The sequence below is a fragment of the Bubalus kerabau genome, chromosome 1 (assembly GCF_029407905.1).
Source record: "Bubalus kerabau isolate K-KA32 ecotype Philippines breed swamp buffalo chromosome 1, PCC_UOA_SB_1v2, whole genome shotgun sequence".
Lineage (NCBI taxonomy): Eukaryota > Metazoa > Chordata > Mammalia > Artiodactyla > Bovidae > Bubalus > Bubalus kerabau.
Window position 1 is genome coordinate 173,613,077 of NC_073624.1, and position 20,770 is coordinate 173,633,846.

The 20,770-nt window shown below is 50.5% G+C and overlaps 1 protein-coding gene across 9 annotated transcripts in view; it reads left to right on the plus strand.

The window, feature by feature from the left end:
• SUGP2 (SURP and G-patch domain containing 2) overlaps nucleotides 1-20,491 on the plus strand; it is a 29,167-nt gene extending 8,676 nt beyond the window's left edge. For 6 of the 9 annotated variants that reach the window (XM_055540720.1, XM_055540712.1, XM_055540728.1 and 3 more), the window contains exons 4-11: nucleotides 1,038-1,158; nucleotides 5,753-6,240; nucleotides 7,268-7,379; nucleotides 11,405-11,925; nucleotides 14,003-14,064; nucleotides 16,889-17,025; nucleotides 17,649-17,769; nucleotides 20,219-20,491. In XM_055540720.1, coding sequence (XP_055396695.1) covers nucleotides 1,038-1,158; nucleotides 5,753-6,240; nucleotides 7,268-7,379; nucleotides 11,405-11,925; nucleotides 14,003-14,064; nucleotides 16,889-17,025; nucleotides 17,649-17,769 — 1,562 coding nt within the window. In that variant the 3' untranslated portion in view covers nucleotides 20,219-20,491. The other 3 variants (XR_008700496.1, XR_008700497.1, XM_055540702.1) reach the window with 3 other exon arrangements.
• Nucleotides 20,492-20,770: the final 279 nt, after the last annotated feature.

The following is a 20,770-nucleotide window of genomic DNA, read 5'->3' on the forward strand; positions in this document are numbered from 1 at the left end:
ATCTTCTCTAGAGTTGGTTGCAGTGATGCACAAATTTCATTGTCTTTGAAAGCCTCTGACTTTGAAGCTGTTACTGTTTTTGTAAAATCATGTAAAACTAGCAGTTCTATAAAGTGAGAGCCAACAACAAAAAAAGAAAGTAATTTCAGAGGGGAAATGAAATGACAGTTGAAGGATTGACGCGTCCTGTTTTAAGAACTCACACTGATGTTGAGAATGTCGATACCATGCCACAACAAACTGGAAAACCTCTCCAGGTCAGGGCTGATTTTTATTGAATGAATGAACAGATAGACCATCTGCGCTATTAAAACTAGGAAATATCAAAGGAAATTCACACTTAAAAAAATGTTTTTTTTCAAACATTCAACAGAGCTTTCTTTGAACACCTATCTTGGAACTATTGACATTTTTTAATATTAACTTTTTAAATTGGACAATTTTTCTTTGTGAGCTTATATATGTTTTCTGATTACACATCACATGTGTTTATTTTTTATAGATAAAGCACACAGAAAAGTGAAATCCCTGCTAAATCTACCACCCATAGATAACCTTTGTTAACTTTCTGGTATATTTCTGTCTAATCTTTTTTTCTGTGTGTCTATTTATTTGTACCTCTTCTTCCTTTTTTCATATTGCAAATTACAGTTTAGATGCACTTTTTACATTATTTTATACCTAGCTGCATTTTATATCTTTCTGTTTTCCCCTTAATATTGTGAACAAGTTAAGCTGTATGCAGAAAGTGATAAAGAGTTGCTACATACTATTTCCTTCCATAGAATATTGCTCTGTACAGTCACTAAGTTTGCGACTGTTTCTCTCCTATTGATTATGCTACTATAGCCTTTGAGAGGATATTTTGTATATTGGTTTGTAGAATAACAGGCCCTTTCCCTCTTCAATGCTGGTCTCGTGAAGGAGGATTTCAGTTGCTGGTGCCTGCTTAGGCTCCATCTTAGGCTCTATCCTGATCTTCCCAGGCCCCATGTGGTCCAGTATGTTTCTCAGAGAAGACCTTCTGTGTGTTCCAGAGGTCCCCCAGCGAGCAGATCACAAGGTGGTGGACATCATTGACCAGCTGGTCGCACGTGTCATTCGAGGCAGCCTGTCTCCCAAAGAGAGAGCTCTTCTCAAGGAGGACCCTGCTTACTGGTAGGTCTCTAAATGGTGCTCTTCTGAATCCCTCCTGTAAAGTACAGGGCAGTGTTTCTGTTGCTCTGATGGTGTCCAGAGAAGAAAGTGAAGTGTTTATTTTGAGCTGTGGTGTCAGTCAGTAGGAAGAGTATGAGGGTGGGTCAGGTTCATATGGGTTTAGACTCCTTGTCTGTGCTGATTTGAGGATGAGGTGAGAGACACATGCAAAGAGTGAGTGTAAGATGAGGCGTATGTCACGGCAGTTGTTTGTGATTTATTGCTCCTCTCTGTTCAACTGTCTTCCTTTTGTCTTATTGCCTCTTTGCTTGAATAGAACAATTTTTTAAAATTAAAGTTTCTGCCATAAATATTATTGTTTATTAGAAAAGGAGAAGAAGAATAGAAAGTTGGGCGAAGCCACCTGTGCTCTTACTGGCACTCACTGGCATCTGGGGGTATTTGTTGGCAATCTTTCTGCTCATTGGAGCTCTCTGGTTTCTCACGCAGTTGTAATTATGCTGTGATATACCCTACTCCTTTTACACAGGAAAGTGCTCGTGTTTCCTGCTTTTTGAAGACATTTCAGATGGCTGTGTTTACTGGTCTGAAGAATTGATGATCAGTTTATTTAGCCATTCCTCTCTGTTGGATTTTTAGATTTTTTTGTTTTTTAAATAACATGCCCTTCCCTTATTTTTTAAATTTTAAAAAATTATGTACTTACTTGACTGAGTCACGTCTTAGTTGCGTCCTGTGGGGTCTTTGAGGCGCGTGGGCTCCAGTTGTGGCTTATAGGCTCCATAGTTGCGTGTGGGCTTAGTTCTCTGCGGCACGTGGGATCTTCGTTCTCCAACCAGCTATTGAACCTGTGTCCCCTGTATTGCACAGTAGATTCTTTTTTTTTAATTTATTTATTTTTGGCTACACTGGGTGTCTATTGCCGCGTGCAGGCCTTCTCTAGTCGTGGTGAGCAGGGATGGCCCTTTGTTGCAGGGCGCGGGTTTTCCATTGGTGTGACTTCCGTTGCAGAGCACGGGCTCTTGGTGCGTGGGCTTCAGCAGTTGCAGTATGTGGGCTCAGGAGGTGTGGCCCATAGGCCTAATGCCGCATGGCATGTGGAATCTTTCCCAACCAGGGATCAAACCCGTGTCTGCTGCATTCGTAGGTGGATTTGGACCAGCAGGGAAATCCCTGAATTTTCTGTTCTTGCTGTTGTAATTACTAAAGATGCTTGAAAGGTAAAAATTTCTGTATAACGGTGTCAGAGCTTTGGTGGTAACCAGTATGATTGCCAGGAGGAGAGTTAGAAATTGTTATGTTTTTATTTTGACAGAATTCTTGAATTCACCGAGGTCATGTTCATATGTTGAATAAGGCATATAACTTAAAGTTAAAAAAAAAAAACCAATAGCCTAATTGCCCCAGTATCACTTATTGAATACTTTATATTTAGCAAATCTTTTGCTTTTTGTGCACTTGGTACCGTTCTAAGCACTTTACTGATTGAAGCATTAGCTGGCCGAACCCTCATAAACAATCTCTTGAAGTAGATATGTTGTCGTCTTTACAGACAGACAGAAAACTTGAGGCTTAAAGAGGCCTCTTGCCTGGAGGATACACAGCTGGTAACAGACAGAGCTGAGATTCACACTCAGGCGCTGCGGTCTCAGCCAGTGCTTATGCTGAAGGAAGGAGGCTAGGTAGCCTCAGACTGACGGATGAAAGCAGGGACCAGTTACTCTGGGTAGGATGTCATGTAGACCTGAGAGACCCGGGCAGTTTCCAGGGGATTGTCGAGGTAACTGGGCTGGAGGGAAGGGGGATGCTGAGAGGACTGGGAGCATGTGTCCCTGCCCCGTGACCGCTGCACACTCCCCACAGGCTCCCGGTCACTGACAGCCGAGGGTGGTGGACTGAATCAGAGCCAGGCTTGGGGGTATGTGTGGTGGTGGTGGGTGGGCCTGCAAATCAAAAGTAAGCATGTATTTGAGGAAAATCAGCATCATGAAAGAGGATCACCAAACTCAACAGATCTGACACCTAAGACAAGAGTTACTGTAAGAAAAAGAAGATTGTCTAAAAATACATATGTGATTAATAGTCTTAGATGGACAATAGCAGATTATATCTATGAAATAGGAACTGCTTATTATGGAAAATAGCCAATTAAGGATCTTGGAATTGAAGAATGTGATTGTTGAGATAATCTCAGTGGTTGGCTGATAGAAACAACCTGAATGAGGAGCAGATTAGGGAGCTGACTCAGAGATTTGATCACCTGTGAACTCCTTCAGAGTTACCCAGAGCCTATAAGAAGAAAGAGTGTGCAAAGAAACAGAGTTAAAAAAAAAAAGTAAACTTAGGTTTAAATTCTTAAGTCAAAGTTGTATTTGTATGTGATTTACCAAAAAAATTGATGTTATAACAAAAGGCAAAATGTTTCTGCCATGCTCCATTCTTATGCCAGTTCCACTCTTTTTTTTTTTTTGGCCATGCCAGTGCAGCCTGTGGGGTCATTCCGCAACCAGGAATCAAACCTGTGCCCTTCCTACAGTAGATGAGTGGAGTCTTAACCACTGGTCTGCCAGAGACGTCCCTGAGTTTGCTCCTTAGAGACAGTCACTTTTAGCTCTTTAAGCTACTTTTAACAGTTAACTGTTATATCCCTAGAGATGACACACCGATGCTGCTCTTTTTTTTTTTTAATGCCTGAGCTGTGCGTCTTGTGAGATATTAGTTCCCCAACCAGGGATCGAACCCAGGTCCTGGCAGTGAAGGCACCAAGTCCAAACCACTGGCCCACCAGGGAATTTCCCAAAGCATTTTTTTCATAACAAAAAGTGTATAATTCACGCCTCACAGCAACATGGTGAAATAACTTATCGTTATCACGCATCCCATCTTATAGATGGAGAAACTGAGGCACAGAAAGACTCAGTAAATCTCACAGCTAGTGAGTGACTGCACTGGGATTTGAACCTGGCGGGCTAGCTCGGGAGTGCGCTGTGCTTTTGATGTTATGCTCCACTAGAGCTGGGGGAAGTGGGCTTGTGACTGATGTGTTGAACCTGCACTTGGCATTAGAATCGACCACAGAAAAGGGACTCTTGCGGTGGGGATCTGGTCACCTGGCATCTACTCCGCTTTCTGCCGTGGATAGGGGGCTGCATTTGACTTGAGAGCTGGCGCATCCCTGTTGGTCCGCCTTCCCTCCTGTAGGAACCTAGGCTGGTTAGGGTGCAGTCTTACGGGATGCTGCTGCCGCCCGGCAGAGTGTCCCGGGCAGCAGGGGAGCCAGCACAGCCTGTTCTCCCAGATCCAGCCAGACCTTGACTGTGTAGTGAGGGTCGGCAGGAGCTCCATACAGAGCCGCCCGCCAGGGACACGCCCCGTCACACAGAGCTGCCAGCACCCTGCTGCGCACTGCCGCCTCGTGGCCAGTCTGGCAATGGGGAAGCTTATCTAATACGTGGTCTCAGTAGCAAACAGTCCAAAAGCCTCGTGAAACACTGCCATACTCACCAGACACTACTTACTCTTTAACACAAATTGAAGTTGAACGTTCACAAAAACCATGGTATGAAAGAGGTCATGGGCAAAATTACAGACCATCCCAGGAAAGGAAAATCATGTTGGCCACATTGTGCCATGCATAAAGCTTGAAACCAGCAACAGCCTAAATAAAACTGGCTTCTAATAACTTTCCGTATGAAAGAGAATTAGAATTGAAATTAGAAACTCTTCAGAAGGAAGTAGCAGGTTGGGGGAAAGGTACAACCTTGCATGTGTTTATCAGAAATGAAGAGTGAAGATAACCATTCAATTGATGAGGCAAGGAAAAAACGGTGAAAAAAGCCCAGACTAGGAAGGAAGGGTTAATAGAGATGAAAGAAAGTGCTAATGAAATGGGCCGCAAAGTAAATAATGTGAAAGACCCCTCCATTCCCCTTTCTCACCCACTTCTTAGAGCAAATTCTTATGTTTACTTTTTATTCTTTCAACCTGTGTGGAAAAAAACAAATATGCGTGGGTGTTATGTACACAAAGGCAGTTTCATAGGGGATGTTTCAGTGTTGGATTTCTGTAGCTTGCTCTCCATGGGCTGTATCACGGATCTCTTTCTGTGTTAGTGCATGTAATGTCAGTACGTGTAACTCAGACTCCTCTTTTCTGTACTCTTCTCCTTATGACTCTGGCACATGATTTCACATCAATGGCACGCTGTGCTGAATGATGTAATTAAAAGGTCGCTGAGTGTCCACCATTTGAAGGGTTTCACCTCCTGAAAGCAGTGTCTGGGAGCAATCCCTGCCATTCCCTGGCAGCAGAGGGCTTCCATGTGAGGCCGCCAGAAGCTGTGAGCTCCTTCACGGTGCTGAAATCGAGCAGGAATCAACCAGTGCTCCATCAAAGCTCCTGATCACCCTGTGGTCACTCTGAGCAGGACACATGACCAGGGCCCAGTGCTGGGTCCTTGGTAGAGCTGGGCAGAGCCTCTCCATCAGCGAGGAGGCCACCGAGTAGAAAGGGTTTGCAGAAGTGTATTTACAGCAGCAATTTGGTTGTGCTGGTATGTTCACAAATGTCCTGCTGTTCCTGTTTTGTTACATAGGTTTTTGTCTGATGACAGTAGTCTGGAGTATAAATATTACAAGCTGAAGCTGGCAGAAATGCAGCGGATGAGCCAGACCTTGCCAGGAGCAGATCAGAAGCCAACAGCAGCAGAGTGTGCGGTCCGGGCTATGCTGTATGCCCGGGCGGTCCGGAGCCTCAAGAGGAGGCTCCTACCAGGGCGGCGGCGGGGGCATCTTCGAGCTCAAGGGCTCCGGGGCTGGAAAGTGAGGAGAGCCACCACCGGGACCCAGACCCTACTCTCCTCAGGCACCAGGCTGAAACACCATGGCCGGCAGGCTCCGGGCTCCCTGCAGGGCAAGTTGCCCCAGCCAGACAGAAGTGATGCTGCCAAGGACTGCCCCCCAGAGCTGGCCGGACCCTCACCTCGGGACCCCAGCCCTGAAGCCTCAGGCCCATCCCCCAAGCCAGGAGGCTTGGATGTCTCCGAAGCCCCTCAGACCTCTTCTCCCTGCCTGTCTATTGATGGTGAGTGCTCACCCCTGTCTGTCCTCTGGGCCCCAGCCCCAGCTCTGATCCATCCCCAGGGGTCTCTGCAGAGGCAGGCAGCTTCCGTGGGCTGGGCGGGGCGGGGCTGGGCAGCAGAAGGTGGCAAAGGGACCCGGGCCGGATGGCGCATGCCTAGGCGCGCTCCTCTCGCCTCCCCAGGGGGCTGGCCCTGGAGTCCTGCTGCCCCCTCCTCTCTCCTGAACATGGATCCAGCATGCATGCCGCCTGCCGAGTCTGTGCTTCCCCACATAGTTCCCCTTCTGGCCAGCAGGGTGTGCCACGTGCCCGTGCTTGGGGCGTTGAGCTCCTTGATCCGATTCTCTGTATTCTTGCCCCTTGCGCTTCTCATAGGGCTGCCCTGGTTCTTGTTCTATTTCCTCTTCCCTGCTAAGCTCTCTCGTTTCCTTCCTTAGAGTGACTTGCAGTTTCTTCTGTTTCTCCCAAGCATTGCCTTCTCCTTCCACAACAGGGCTGCCCTATGGCCAGTGCTTCCCCTCAGCACTAGATGGGAATGTAGAGGGAAAAACATTTTTCTAGTTATTGCTATGTAACAAGCCAGTCCCTACTATGGCTTCAAACAGAAAGCATCGAGGGTTGTTTCAGGTCGGCTAGGCTGGGCCTGCTAGCTGCCGGCAGTGGCCAGTAGTCAGGGACTGTTTGTTGGCTGAGGAGATGGAGCTTGTGGGCTACATACATGCCTGTCGCCCCCCAGCAGTAAGCCTGATGGTTGGATTGGGTATCCAGGAGACGCAGAGGAGGTGCTTGAGGCGCCTCAGGCCCAGGCTCCACGTTTCTGTCACATTCTCAGTCAGGACGAGTCCAGGCCAGCCCCAATTCAAGGGGAGAAAGGAGAGTCCACCTCTGCTGGACAGAGTGACAGAGGCACGTGGCAAAGGGTAAGACCACAGTGAAGGGCTGTCTTTGTAATCAGTCTCCACAACCCCATGATGTTCACCTGGAAATTGGCAGCTCAGAACCGGTACATGACAGTTGCTTTATTTTGTAGTTGATACGAAGACAATGGAAACTGCAGAGAAACTGGCCAAATTTGTTGCTCAGGTGGGACCAGAGATTGAACAGTTCAGCATAGAAAACAGCATTGACAACCCTGACCTTTGGTACGTACCCATCACACCCCTTTGATTTATGGTCACCTCATGAGTGTCCTGAGAGCCCATAGAGGGTCGCCCCCAGGATAGATCATGACTTCTCTTCCACTGAGCTCAGGGCTTTTTGGGAGAAGCATCTGTCTGGGGTTGTTGGAGACCTGTCCTCGTCTGGGGCGTCAGGAAAAGCCGCCCCCAGAGGGAAGTTTAAGCTGGATCCAAAGGCTCAGTGGGGGGTGTTGGTCAGGGGAAGGGGGAGAGAATGCACTGGCAGAAGGACGTGAAGGTTCCCCAGACCCTTTGCAGGGGCAGAGAGGAGAGTGTGTGCTCACCCGCGAGCCTGAGGAGGAGGGCACCGTCCCTGCTGGTGCTGGCAGCTCTGGGCGGGGTGAGAGTGTGCTGCTCATGTAGCATGGCGATGGGGTTTGGTCCTGGTGTGAGCAACAAGCACTTCCACATAGTAGTGGCTTGGCACCCTTGTCCATTCTTCAATGGGGTAAGCATTCAACATTCCATAGCCCAGAGGCCAGAGAACCCACTCTCCTGCGGGGTGCCAATTCTCCTGAAGGCGGAGGCCGCCTGAGGGCCGTGTGTTCTCAGTACTGAGCCTTAACGTGGCTGAGCTCGCTTGGAGTGGGTGGGATTCCCATGCTGTCTGGATCGCATCCTACAGCCAGCTAGGGCTTCCGGACCCTTGCCCTGTTCCCAACGTGCTGAAGAGTTGTGCCTTAAGGATACAGTTAAAAATTTTACGTTTCCTGGAACATTTCTGGGAGTCAGTGCGTCTAAGCTCTTATAGCAGATTTGGATGTTGAGTAGGTCTGCACTGGGTACCTCTTGCTTCCTGTGAGACTCAGACCAGCCACATGGAGCACTGGCGGCTTTGCAGGTACTCAGCCTAGTACTGCCTTTTACAGGCCTTGGGGCTGCTGGGCCTGACAGGTCTTAGAGCTGGGCTGCCACTGCACGCAGGACCTCACACTGGCAGGGCCAGGCAAAGGGGACAACTCAGTGAAGGGCAGGCGGGAGCATTGCAGCAGTTTGCTTTTTTCTCCCAATGCAGAAAGAGAACTCTGCATTGTCCTGCTTATTTGGCACTGGCAGGGCTTGGTGTTATTCCTCAGTCTCTGTGGCAGCCTTTTCCGAGCAGCGTTCCTCAGAAGATGCTGTCTGCTTTGTGCCCTGCAGAGAGAGCCAGAAAACTCCAGCAGCCTCAGTGGGGTGATGCATTCTCGCCCCCAGTGCTCGTAGGATAGTTGAAAATGACTGCATCCAACACCCACCTAGCTAGTAGGAGGCGAGATGACTGTGTTTCTTCTCTTAGAAGAGTCACACCTGTAATGTGTTCAGTGGTTGCTTCAGTTAATTCATTTTGTGTTTGTGGTTATGTCCTCATTTTGACACAGTCAAGTTCATTTGTTTCTGCTGAGAATCTATTTGGAGGGTTTTTTTGCTTATCCTTTTTAATTTAATTTTTAAAATAAGTACAGAATTTGTATGGCTCTAAAGTAAAAATTACAGGAGGTAGACTCAGAGAAGTCTCATTCCCCCATCCATCAGTAATAAGAAGCCATTTTCATTTATCTGTAGCATGTGTGTGTGTATTTCTCTCAGTTCTTCCAGCACACGTAGGTTTCTGTATGTAACAGGGGCTTTTGTCCCTCGCCGTTTCCCTTCACATGTCCAGAGGTCCCTCCGCCCGTCCCACCTGTGTCCTCGCTCTCCAGTCTGTTGTGTTGCCCTCCCCATGCAGCCACATCTGGCCCGGCTCCCAGTGTGCTTGAGTTATGGGTCAGCTTAAGAATACAATTAAGAGGGCTTCCCTGGCGGCCCAGGGGTTTGAGAGTGTGCCTGCCAGCACAGGGGACGCAGGTGCAGTGCCTGGCTCCGGAAGATTCCACATCCCCTGCACCGCAACCACTGGAACCCAAGCACCCCAGAGCCTGTGCTCCGCAGCAAGAGAGGCCACAGAAATGAGAAGCCCACCCATCTCGGAAGAGTAGCCCCTGCTTGACGCAGCTAGAGAAGCCTGCACGCAGCAACAAAGACCCAGCACAACAAAAATAAATAAATACGTCTTGGAAAGAAAGGAGTACAATTAAGAGAGCTGCATGGGCTGGACTTGCAAAGGGATCAGCCTGCCTTTGGCAGGAATTTTATTGCATCCTTCCTTGGAAAAGAAGAAACAATAAAAGAAACAGCTTGTTCAAAGTCCGAATTCTTACTTCATGGAGTAAGTCCAGGTAGCTACAAGATTACCCTGGTTTGCAACCATGCTCAGACTGGCGCTTTGCGTAAGTTGTTCCGTAGTGTTGTGTCAGCCCACAGGAGGAAAGACCAGATTCCTAGAAGGGCGTTCATTTGGAAAAGCAGCACCGTGATCCACACAGCCTCCTGAGCTTGTGTTCTCTCACAGGAAGCCTCATCAGTTCAGTAATGCCGGTTCATCTGCCTAGATTAACTAACTATGCTTCATTTTGTAAGGTATACAACTCGCTCTCCTATTTTGATGTCAGTTTTTCAATAAAGTTTTAATTATGGGTGAAAATAATACAATTAAAAATATTTCCTGTAGCATAGAACCAATTTAAATATTTTTCTAAAAAGCTGCCTAGTTGTCCCAACACCATTTGTTGTAAAGGTTGTTCGTTTTCCACCTTCATCAGATGCTGTGTTTCTGGTCTTTCTCTTGATCTCTCTGTCCATAGACCAGTATCATACTGTTTTAGCTGTAGAGGCTTTACACACCTTGTAATATGTGGTGGAGCTGGGCCTCTCCTGACCTTGTTCCGGGGGTGCTCCTAGATATTCTTGAATACGTAGGTTTCTGCATGCGTACCTGGTGGCTCAGACGGGAAAGGCTTGGCGTGCAGTGCTGGAGACCTGAGTTTGATCCCTGAGTCAGGAAGATCCTCTGGAGAGGGAAATGGCGGCCCACTCCAGGATTCTTGTTTGGAGAATCCTGTGGACAGAGGCGGAGAAGGCGATGGCACCCCACTCCAGTACTCTTGCCTGGAAAATCCCATGGATGGAGGAGCCTGGTGGGCTGCAATCCATGGGGTCGTGAAGAGTCAGACACGACTGAGCGACTTCACTTTCGTTTTTCACTTTCATGCATTGGAGAAGGAAATGGCAACCCACTCCAGTGTTCTTGCCTGGAGAATCCCAGGGACGGGGGAGCCTGGTGGGCTGCCGTCTAGCGACTTAGCAGCAGCAGCAGCAGCATGGACAGAGGAGCCTGGCAAGCTATGGTCTATGGAGTCACAAAGAGTTGGACACGATTGAGAGATTAACCCTTCACTTCACAAACTTAAGAATCACGTTCAGATCCAGAAAAAAAAATGATGCTTTTACTTTTATACATTAATATTTAGTTAGGGAAGAATTGACTCCTTTATGAGGCTGAGTTGTCCTTTCCAAGAACAAGGGCTGTCTTTCCTTTGGCCCAGTATATTATGTGTGTTTTTGGTTTCTCAGCACCAGCCACACCTCCAAGCTATGACTAAGGCCGTTGAACTCTAAGGTGCAGAGAGGCCTTGTTCCCCCCGTATTCACACAGCTTTGTTGCGGGACGTGAGGCAGGAGGTGCTGTGCTTGGCACACCTTTCTCCATCTCATGGCTGGAGGGCGGGAGGAACAGAGAGTCACAGCACACGCAGGCCTAGAGTGGCCGGTGATGTAATTAGAGATGAGGTGAGGCCCAGGCCGGAATTCCTGGGGGTGCTGTTAGAGCTCGTTCCAGCATGTTCCCTGACCGTCCCTGCGTACCTTGTTCCTCCAGCTCCCTCCCCAGGAAAGCAGTTAGGCCTCTTCTGGCTCCTTTGTTAAATTACTAATACTCCTCAAACTTCCTATCTCATTGTAAGGCTGACCGTCAAGAAAGAAAGGCCAACTTTCTACCACAGCTAGTAGAAAGAGGTCGTGTATCTGCTGCTTTATGCCACCCGCAGTTCTTTCGGGTCCATTTGGACAGTTTCAGCAAATAGGAGTGTGTAGAGAACCCTCTGGTTAACCAGTGTGTCTCATCTTTATCCTAGGTTTCTACACGACCAAAATAGTTCAGCTTTCAAATTCTATCGAAAGAAGGTATTTGAACTGTGCCCATCGATCTGCTTTACGTCATCTCCACTTACCCTCCATGCCAGTGAGAGTGCCGATTCTCAGGAGAGCCCCCTGGAGCCCATGGAAGGGGAAGGAGAGTTTGAGGACGAGCCCTCTCAGCACGAGGCTGAGCTGGAGAGCCCAGAGGTGATGCCTGAGGAGGAGGAGGAGGAGGAGGAAGAGGACGAAGAGGAGGATGAGGAAGGGGGTGAGGAGGCCTCCCCTCCTGGAGGGGCCTCCAGGCCGGCAGAAGGGTCCAAGTCTGAGGGCTCGGAGGGCAGCCCCCCAGCCGATGGCCTCCTGAGTGAGGTGGCCGAGGACAGCCCGGCTGGCGGGCCTGCCCTGTCCCAGGCCTCCTCAGGGGCCTGCTTCCCCCGGAAGAGGATCAGCAGCAAGTCACTGAAGGTCGGCATGATCCCAGCTCCCAAGAGGCTGTGTCTCATCCAGGAGCCCAAGGGTGAGTGCCTGGGTATTCGTCCAGTGGCCTCAGCGCATCTTCTGTTTAATACCTGAGGAGGAATGATGCTCAGCTGGGGGCCATGGGAAATTGTGGAGACGTGGCCTCTTTTGAGGAATTTACCTGATCCCCCCAGCCCAAGTTTAGCTGCAAGATGACTGCTGGCCCCTGTCACCCCTTCTGCCTCTGATCACTCCAGCTGACCTTTGAGAATCCCCCTAGGACCAGCACACCCCAGGGCTCTTTGCTCTTGTATTTTATTTAACCCAGAATAGTCCTGTTGGTTTTGCACAGTCCAAAATGTTCATGAGAAACTGACGTTTCCAGCTGGTCCAGAGATGGCACTCTAAGGAGATGCTGCCTTTGGCTTCTAGCACCGCACACGTTGCTTGTTATTTTCCGTTATTGCTCAGCTTCCAACAGGGGAATCCTGGCTGTGGAAGGAACAGGCCTGGGTCATCTTGGCTGCTGCCTGTGATCTAGAGGGGTGCCCAGCTTTCTGAGCACTGCCCCCCCCCCCCACCCTCCTGCAAGGCCCCAGGGTAGTGATACCTGCTTGATGATGTTGAGGCAGGGGCCATGGAGCGGTCTGGGGCAGCAGTTAGTGAGACCTGTGGAGTCCACGCTCTGCCGGCCTTGGCCATGGAAGGCCATCTCCTGCTCGTCTATAGGGAGGGTCAAGGTTCTTGAGGTACAGTTTACCAGCAATAAACGTGCACCCTTTTCAAGTGGATAGTTGATGGAGTTTTGGCAAAGGTGTACAGGCGTGTGCCCCCAGCACTGCTGAGCTGGAACTTCTTCCAGAAGTGTCTCTCTGCCTTTCCACAGTCTCCTACCTGGCCCCAGCAACCACTGACCATTTTCTGGCCTTGTGGTTTGCCTTTTTTGGACTGTCAGTAGGTAAATCACATCATGTGCCGCTTTTGGTGGGCTCCCTGCTGCCCACCCAGGTCTCCACACAGCCAGGCCCGGGTCGTGTTTCATTTGTGGGGCTGATCCTTCGATGCTTGTGTGGGAGGAGGTGGTTTTGGTGAACAGTGCTCCACTGTGTGTAGAATCTTTGTGTTCTAAGTTATTGAGAACATCATGTTCACACCCAACTGTATCAGTCTAGTTTCTCCTGCTAACAGTTCTCATGGTTTCTGTTTAGAAACAGTGTTGCAATCGATTGCTAACTCTCTACTAAGCTCTTCTGTCCTTCAGAACTTACCAGAGGGCGGTAGCACATCAGAATACTTGTTATGATGGCCTTCATGGGGGGAAAGTGAGATTCTTTCCATTTTAGAAGCTCTCAGTTATTTGATAGGGTGGTTGATGAGATAGTACCAGACCTGCTAGTCTCTCTTTTGTCAAATATAATAATATATGATCTAGTGCTCTGTATGGAGAAGGCAATGGCACCCCACTCCAGTACTCTTTCCTGGAAAATCCCATGGATGGAGGAGCCTGGTGGGCTGCAGTCCATGGGGTCGCTAAGAGTCAGACACAACTGAGCGACTTCACTTTCACTTTTCACTTTCATGGATTAGAGAAGGAAATGGCAACCCACTCCAGTGTTCTTGCCTGGAGAATCCCAGGGACGGGGGAGCCTGGTGGGCTGCCGTCTATGGGGTCGCACAGAGTCGGACACGACTGAAGTGACTTAGCAGCAACAGCAGCAGTGCTCTGTATGAGAAGTGTGATTGTTTTTACTGGAAAGTTCTGTGTGGCCTTTGGTTCTTTGTCTATGGAACACTTGCAGAGACATGAAGAGGGCGCAGTGTCACAAATCAGTTATTTGTTGAAGCAAAATGCCTTCCTCCAGTCATGGAAAGCAGTGCATGTGTTGGGTCCTTCATCATAAACATGGCAGTCACACTTACGGAGACTCTCCCACAGCAAGGCAGCACTCGGCTGAGCCTCTGTGTTCGTTTCTGCACTCTGCAGGCCAATCGGCTGGTCCCGCAGTACAGCTCCTAGTCTCCTCTGTCGGCAGAAGGGCCATTAGCCAAAGCTGCAGCATGCTTGTCTTTTAAGTGTCAGTAATCTGGGGAAAGGACCTGTGTATTTGTATATATACATTTCTTTTGTCTTCCAGTTCACGAACCAGTTCGAATTGCCTATGACAGGCCTCGGGGTCGCCCCGTGTCCAAGAAGAAGGTGAGCATGGCTGAGCGTCCTCAAATGTGACATAGAGCTTGCCCTAGTTCTCAAGGGTACAGGCTGCAGGCTGTACTCACTCTGCAGGCCAGGTGTCAACATGCAAAGAACAACATACAGCCTTATCTCTCTTAAAACTGTTTTGCATTGCCCAGAGCACAGGATGGAGTAATTAGTCTGTTTAAGGGATGGGTAAGGCCTGATGTGTGCAGTGGATCGGCGAGATGAACAAGATAATGTCTCAGCCATTGAGAGCTTCAGATTTAGTAGACTATAATTGTGGTTAAAAGAATGCGCTGCTTTGCTGGTAAGCTGAGCATGTGTGTGCACGCGTGCATGCGTGAGTGTGCGCGCACGTGTGTGTGCGTGAGCGTGTGTGTGTACACGCATGCGTGTGCAAGTGTTCATTAACGAACCGGCACCAACCCCCTGTGCTCTCTCTTCCATCTGCCCACCCAGAGGCAGCAGTGAGCAGGGCTGTCAGCAGCAGCAATGTGCAGAACTGAGCATGGTGGGTGAGGAGGAGCAAGGCGGGAGGCCTGATAGAAGCCCCAGGGCAGACGCAGGTCAGCAGCGAGCCCTTTGTGCCTGGCGTGGAGCAGTGGGGTGGGGCGCTGAGGCAGTGGAGGTGGCAGCAGCCAGGTCACATGGGGTCTGTAGGTGGGTGTCAGCACTGTGCCCCTTCTTTGGGAGAGGCGTCAGGGGGCCACACCACAGTGGGGATTTGGGTAGAAGACATGGCCATTATAACTACCGTGTGGAAAGCAGCCTGTGGGCTAGCGGGCCAGGCAGAGCTGAGGCCCAGGCGGGGTGAAGTGGAGTTGGTGGGGCTTACTGATGGACTGGATGTGGACCAGAGAAAGCCAAGAAGAGTCCAGGGTGACTCTGGGGTTGTCGGCCTGGACAGTTAAGGGAACAGGGCTGCTGTTGACTGAAATGGGGTGGCCCTGTGGGGGGTGGGTCATTGGAAGGAGACGAGAGTGAACCTCAGGCAGGTGAGGCTGGCCCAGGTCACCTGGGACACGTGGGGACATCACAGGTCCCTAGCAGTCCAGGAGGTGTCTCTGCAGGCATCCAGGGGTGAGGAAAGCCCATGTGGTGGCTCAGACTGTTGGGAGTGCATGGCGCCAGTCTCAGCAGACAGACGAAGCACCAGTGTGACCTCAGTTACAGCTGGGAGCAGGAGCCTTCCTGTGCCGGAAGCGTGTGTTTTTAACAGGTGTGTTGGGTTTTAAGCTGAGCCAGCACCCAGGTACCCATCTGGTGAGGCATAGCCTGGTGAGAAGGCAGCTGTTCAGGCTCAGCCTGGCCATCTAATCTTGGCATGAGGTTCTGTTTGTACATCTGTAAAGTGGGACAGTTGCACCTCCCTTGCAGGTAGGAGATCCGCGAGGATTAAATGAAATGGTGTTAACCAGTGTGCAGCCAGCTGGTACCCTGCCACCGTGGGTTTCTCTGTGGGGTGACTGCTGACAGGGCGGAGGTCTCCTCGTAGCTCTCCGTACACTCTGCAGCCTGGCCTTGGGTGCATGGCTCTGCTCTAGCCCCGGGAGACCGGGCAGGGTGATTCTTAGACACAGTTGAAAACTCACCAAGACGTGTCCTGCTGAGTGGACCCCTGTTCCTCTTGTTGCTTCCACTTTCGCAGCTTTCCCGAAGCGGGGTGCAAGCCTGCCCCGGGGGACCTGTGGCCAACCTTTCCTGCCCCTTCCCCACCCTCTTCCCACCCACACTGAAACCCTCCCTGCTGCTCCTCGCTGCCTTGATCGGGACAAAGGAACCTCTCCCTGGGAGCACATGAGCCCCTCTCAGTCTCCCAGGCCATAAATGGATAAAAGAAACAGGCTCAGGTGGCAGGAACTGGGAGCCCCTAGCTGCCCAGACTTTGCAGCACATGAATATTCATGAATGAATGGAAATCCCTGTAGCTCACACCAGGCAGGTGTCTCCTTCACAGGCCTCTGGGCCTTTCTACAGCCTGCTCTGGAGCCCAGATCTCTGCCAGGGCTTCTTACTTCTCCACCCACAAGGTCATTCCCAGGCCCCATCCTTTCCAGCTGCACCCACTCAGCGAGGTCTGCTCTGTGCTAGACATGGACCCCAGAGTCCAGGTAGAACCTCATCCCTGTCCTTGGGGAGCACTCAGAGCCCCAGACCTGGGAAGGACCAGACACACACATAGGTTTGGTAAGTAATGCCTCAGGGCTGCCCAGGAAGCTTCCAGAATGGAGTCACTGTCCAGCGTTTTGAAAGCTCATAGAAATGAATGAAACCATGAGAGAGGAGTGGACGTTGAATAGAGAGGACCCTTTGAGACAGTTTTTCTGTACAGCCTTTCTCCATTCCTGTCTGGTCCCCTTCTGCCTTAGCCCTGCTTCCTCTCTGACTCTGGCGCTCCAGGGGCCTTCCTGCCTCGAGGCCTGTTCCACCCAGCCTGGGATATGCCCCTGATCATCACTTGGCCGCTTTCTTTATTCAGGTCTCCACTCTGGGATCTTCCTAGTCAAAACTTTTGGGCCGAGTCCCTACCATCCCCTCACAAAGTTTAGTTCACAGTCTCAACACTGCAACAAGAGCGGTCGCTGCGAAGCCTGAGAGACTGGTTCAGTTCTCTGGGGACACCTCAAGCTGTGACCTCCAACCTTTACAAATATCAGCCCACCCAGGGAATATTTCCAGGACTGTGCTTGATCTTGAGCATCCAGGGGCATTGAAGGGGCATTAGGGGTGTTAGTGCTGGACCATGTCCAGGTGCAGCCCAGGGCAGACTCCTGATCCAGGCGCGTTGCTGCCTCTCACGTGCTACACTCTTCTCTCTCCTCAGAAACCCAAGGACTTTGATTTTGCCCAGCAGAAGCTGACCGACAAGAACCTGGGGTTCCAGATGCTACAGAAGATGGGCTGGAAGGAGGGCCACGGCCTGGGCTCCTGTGGGAAGGGCATCAGGGAGCCGGTCAGCGTGTACGCGGCAGGCGTCAGGGGCCGGGGGGCAGGCAGCTGTGCCCGGGGAGACAGGCTCTCTGGGGGATTCTGGCCCTAAGTCCTTTGACCGGCGCCCCTTGGTTTCCCTGGCGTAGAACGTGGCTTCTGGCAGGTCGTGTCCCTGTGCAGGTGTTCACACAGTTTCTGGCTGCATTTGCATAGACTTGGTCCCTGGCATTTGGCCATGTTCATCATTATCAAAAAAGCCAAGTGGTAATTCTGGGTGGTTACGCTAACAGCCACTTCCCTTTTCTGGGAACCCACACTCAGACTAGCCGGGAGAGAGCACGGCCCACAGTTCAGGAAGCCCCACTAACATGCAGCAAGCATTTCCGTTAAAAGTGAGCTTAGCACCTGCTGGGGAGGCTTTCAGCTGTAATAAGGGGCTGGCTTCTGAGCATGCTTCTCAGAAGGTCCACAGGCCTGCACAGGTGAGCGTCCCTTGTCTCCACCGTGAGCTGTGTCTCTATTTCCTCTTTCCCTTGCTGTCACCGACGTGTGTCCCTCATACCGCGTGCCCCTCTGGCGGCTCCAGCTGCGTCCGTGCCCTGGTGGCCAGGCCGCGGGCTCAGGCGTGGCTAACTGTCCGTTTTGCTCCTCAGGGGAAGCGCGTCAGAAGGGGAGGGGCTGGGTGCCGACGGGCAGGAGCACAAAGAAGACACGTTTGACGTGTTCCGTCAGAGGATGATGCAGATGTACAGACACAGACGGGCCAGCAAATAGGTATGTGTGTGTGCCAGTGGGGGCTCTCTGCCTGAGCTGATATGCCAGGACGTAGGACACAAACACCAAAGTGTCACTCCCCCAAAATCATAAAACTCTGTGAGGGAAACACTCGGGGTGTTTGGCTGTGGGTGCGTCCCACCTCTCACCTTCCAGGTGTGGCTCAAGGAGCGAGCCCCGACTCACCCTGCACGCTGCCTGCAGCCTGTGGTGGGCCTGAGCGCCGGGCCGTCCTGTGGAAACAAGCTGCCTCTGGAGTGGCCTTGTGTCCTGCACGTGTCAGGGTGACCTCGAAGCTGGCACCGCAGAGGACGCCACTCGTCCCTCATCTCGATTTGAGGGTCTTCCAGCCCTTTTCCTTCCCGAAGGCCTTTGGCCTATAAATATCCTTATATTTCTCCCCTCCTTTTAGTTGTCTTCCCCACCCATAATTTCCAACTCAGTTTTGAACAAAATCGTTCTCTCCCTGAATAGATGAAAACCATTGGTGAGAAAGATAAGGCTTGAAGCAGCAATTACTCTTAAAACACCACCTCTGTCCCGGATCAGCCCTGGAGCCAGTGCCCAAGTAGGTTTGGTGTGTACACGGAAAACAAACATCTCTGCAGTTTCTGGTGTGGAGGTTCCACCCCCTGGCCTTTCTTTTTCTTAAAAAACAAAAAAAAAGACCCCACTTCCAGCCTGCTTTTGCCTTTCGCCCTTCTTCCAAATGCTTCTGGCAGCAGGTCTTCTGCAGGTCTCTGCTGGCCCCACTCAGAAGGTGGGGTTGCCCTTGCAAGCACCAGCGCCCGGCGAGCGCTCGGGAACCGGCTGCTGTCGGGTTTCTTGTCCCAGGACACGCTGCTCTCGAAGAGCATACTCGATCCCGAGACAGTCACGGATTGTGTCTTCTCAAATTCAAGTAGGGAATATGAATCAGGAATAATGAAGCCTGCGCTCTAGTACCACAGCCTGTCGGTCTGAGTGCTGAAGCTCTTTACACAAGTGGATTCAATGAACATGTTGTTTATGGAGTCTCAACTCGTAAATGCATCCCTAGAGACCTAATGAAATTTCACCAATGTATTCAGTAGCTGAATTCATTGGGGAGTAACCATTAAACTAACGAAACTTTCCCCAAATTTACATTCTCTTTAAAATCCACAAAGCAAACTAGTTTTTTTTTAAAACCACGTATGGAGTGTTTCCTTTGCAGAAAGGGTAGGAGGTGTAAACTCTTGAAGATTTTGTTTTTTGCGTGTGTGGCAGTGTAAAGAATTGTTTTATTAGGGCCTTTGTGCAGAACAGAAAGGATCCTCTTGGGGTGGGATCTGCAGCTGTTTGCTATTTCGAGACGTATGATGCCGCCCCTTCCAGCTTCTCAAACGCTGCCTCTTGCAGCTACATGTGGAATTCTCAGGCTGTGGGGATCTCTCAACCCTTCATCAGAAAGCAGCAGTGTTGGAAGTTTTAAATATGTGTCAAAATCTGAAAAACGAGGTCCTGCTGATACTGTGAGCTTGGGAGACAGAGCAGTAAATTACCCCATCAGCCACTTTTATTGGCAGTTATGAAATGCTCATTTTCTCAGATCCTCAGCTCTCCTGGCTGTAGCCCAGCCTCCTCTGGATCTCTGTCTGGCCCGCACTCACTGGCACAGCATCGTGTTCCCTGCTGATGGTGCCTTTCTTCATGTCACGGGTAGTCCCCTGAGCTCTGCTTGCTTCTCGTCACTTCTGTTGTTTTGGCAGATCTTTATGGGTGGACCTGTTGGAGGTTCTTCAGCAGAGTTGAAATAGCCTGGTGGTGTGGTTTGGGGGAACCACAACCTGGGGGAATCCCCTCGTTTCTTTTTTAATCCTTCCAGCAGCCTTCCATGTTGGCTGTGGGTCAGGCAGAGTGATGGAACTCTGAGACCTGGGCCTGGCTCCCCATGGCCTGTCGCAGAGCATGCACGCCCAGCGCACGCCCAGAGTGAGGTGTGCACCCCCAGCATGGGTTCTCGCTCTTCAAGCATAGCTTTGACCAGCATATTGACTTTGTCCTAGTATGCTCATTCTTAGCTTTCTGCTTTTATTTATAAATAAAATACTTTAGGAATTCCCAGGATTCGAGCGCTATTCAATCCACAGCCTCCTGCGACTCCTGGGGGTGTCCTGCTTTGGCTAACAATGAGCCTTTGGCAAACGTCAAAGGGAACACCTACTTCTTGAGCCTGGAAAGTCCCGTAAACACTGAGGTGACATTTCTGTGGAGATGGCATTGAGGCAGTCAAGGCATTGTGGGGGCCAGGGAGGAGCATGGCGGTGTGTCCTGTGCCGTCTGTCAGCCGGGGTCCAGCACACTGGCCCTCCGTGCCTGCCTTGCTCTCTCCGGCAGAGGCCACTCTGCAGGAAGCATGCATACAAGCAAGCGTGACGTGCAGCTGCGTAGCCTTGTCAAAGTCACAGTGTCTTTTCTGTCATTCTAGTTCCAGGGGCTCTTCCGTGAGGACGACAGGCATCCGGAAAGTGCTAACTCGCCACTTTGGGTGCTTACTGTCTCTGCCTCGTTTCCATCACTGGAAATCATATAGAGAATTTTAGCTTTTTGGTCCTTGGTAAAACCTAGAAGACATTTGTGATGTTACAAAATGGAAGTTTTGGGGGTTTGGGGTTGTTTTTTCTTTTCTTTTTTTTTTAATCTAAGAAGTTGTGGATGTTGTTAATCATTTAGCAGTTGAAATAAATGTAGAGAAAACCCAGTTTTCCATGGTCTCCATTGATGCATTTTTCAGTCATACTGGCTGGGGAACATGTGGTGGATGTGGTGGGGCCTACGTGGAGAAAGATTGTAAAATTGTTGCCTCTCAGGCATGTGCTCCGCCAGCAGGGGCCTCTCTGACTGTCCCACTGCAGCTGGAGGGCCTGGTAACTCAGGAGGAAAGCCTGAAGGGTGCCAGAGAGCAGGTAGTGATCAGGGCCAAGCACAGTGGCTGGGTCCACCGTATTTTTTGTGGAGAACGAGGGGCGGGTTGCTGGGT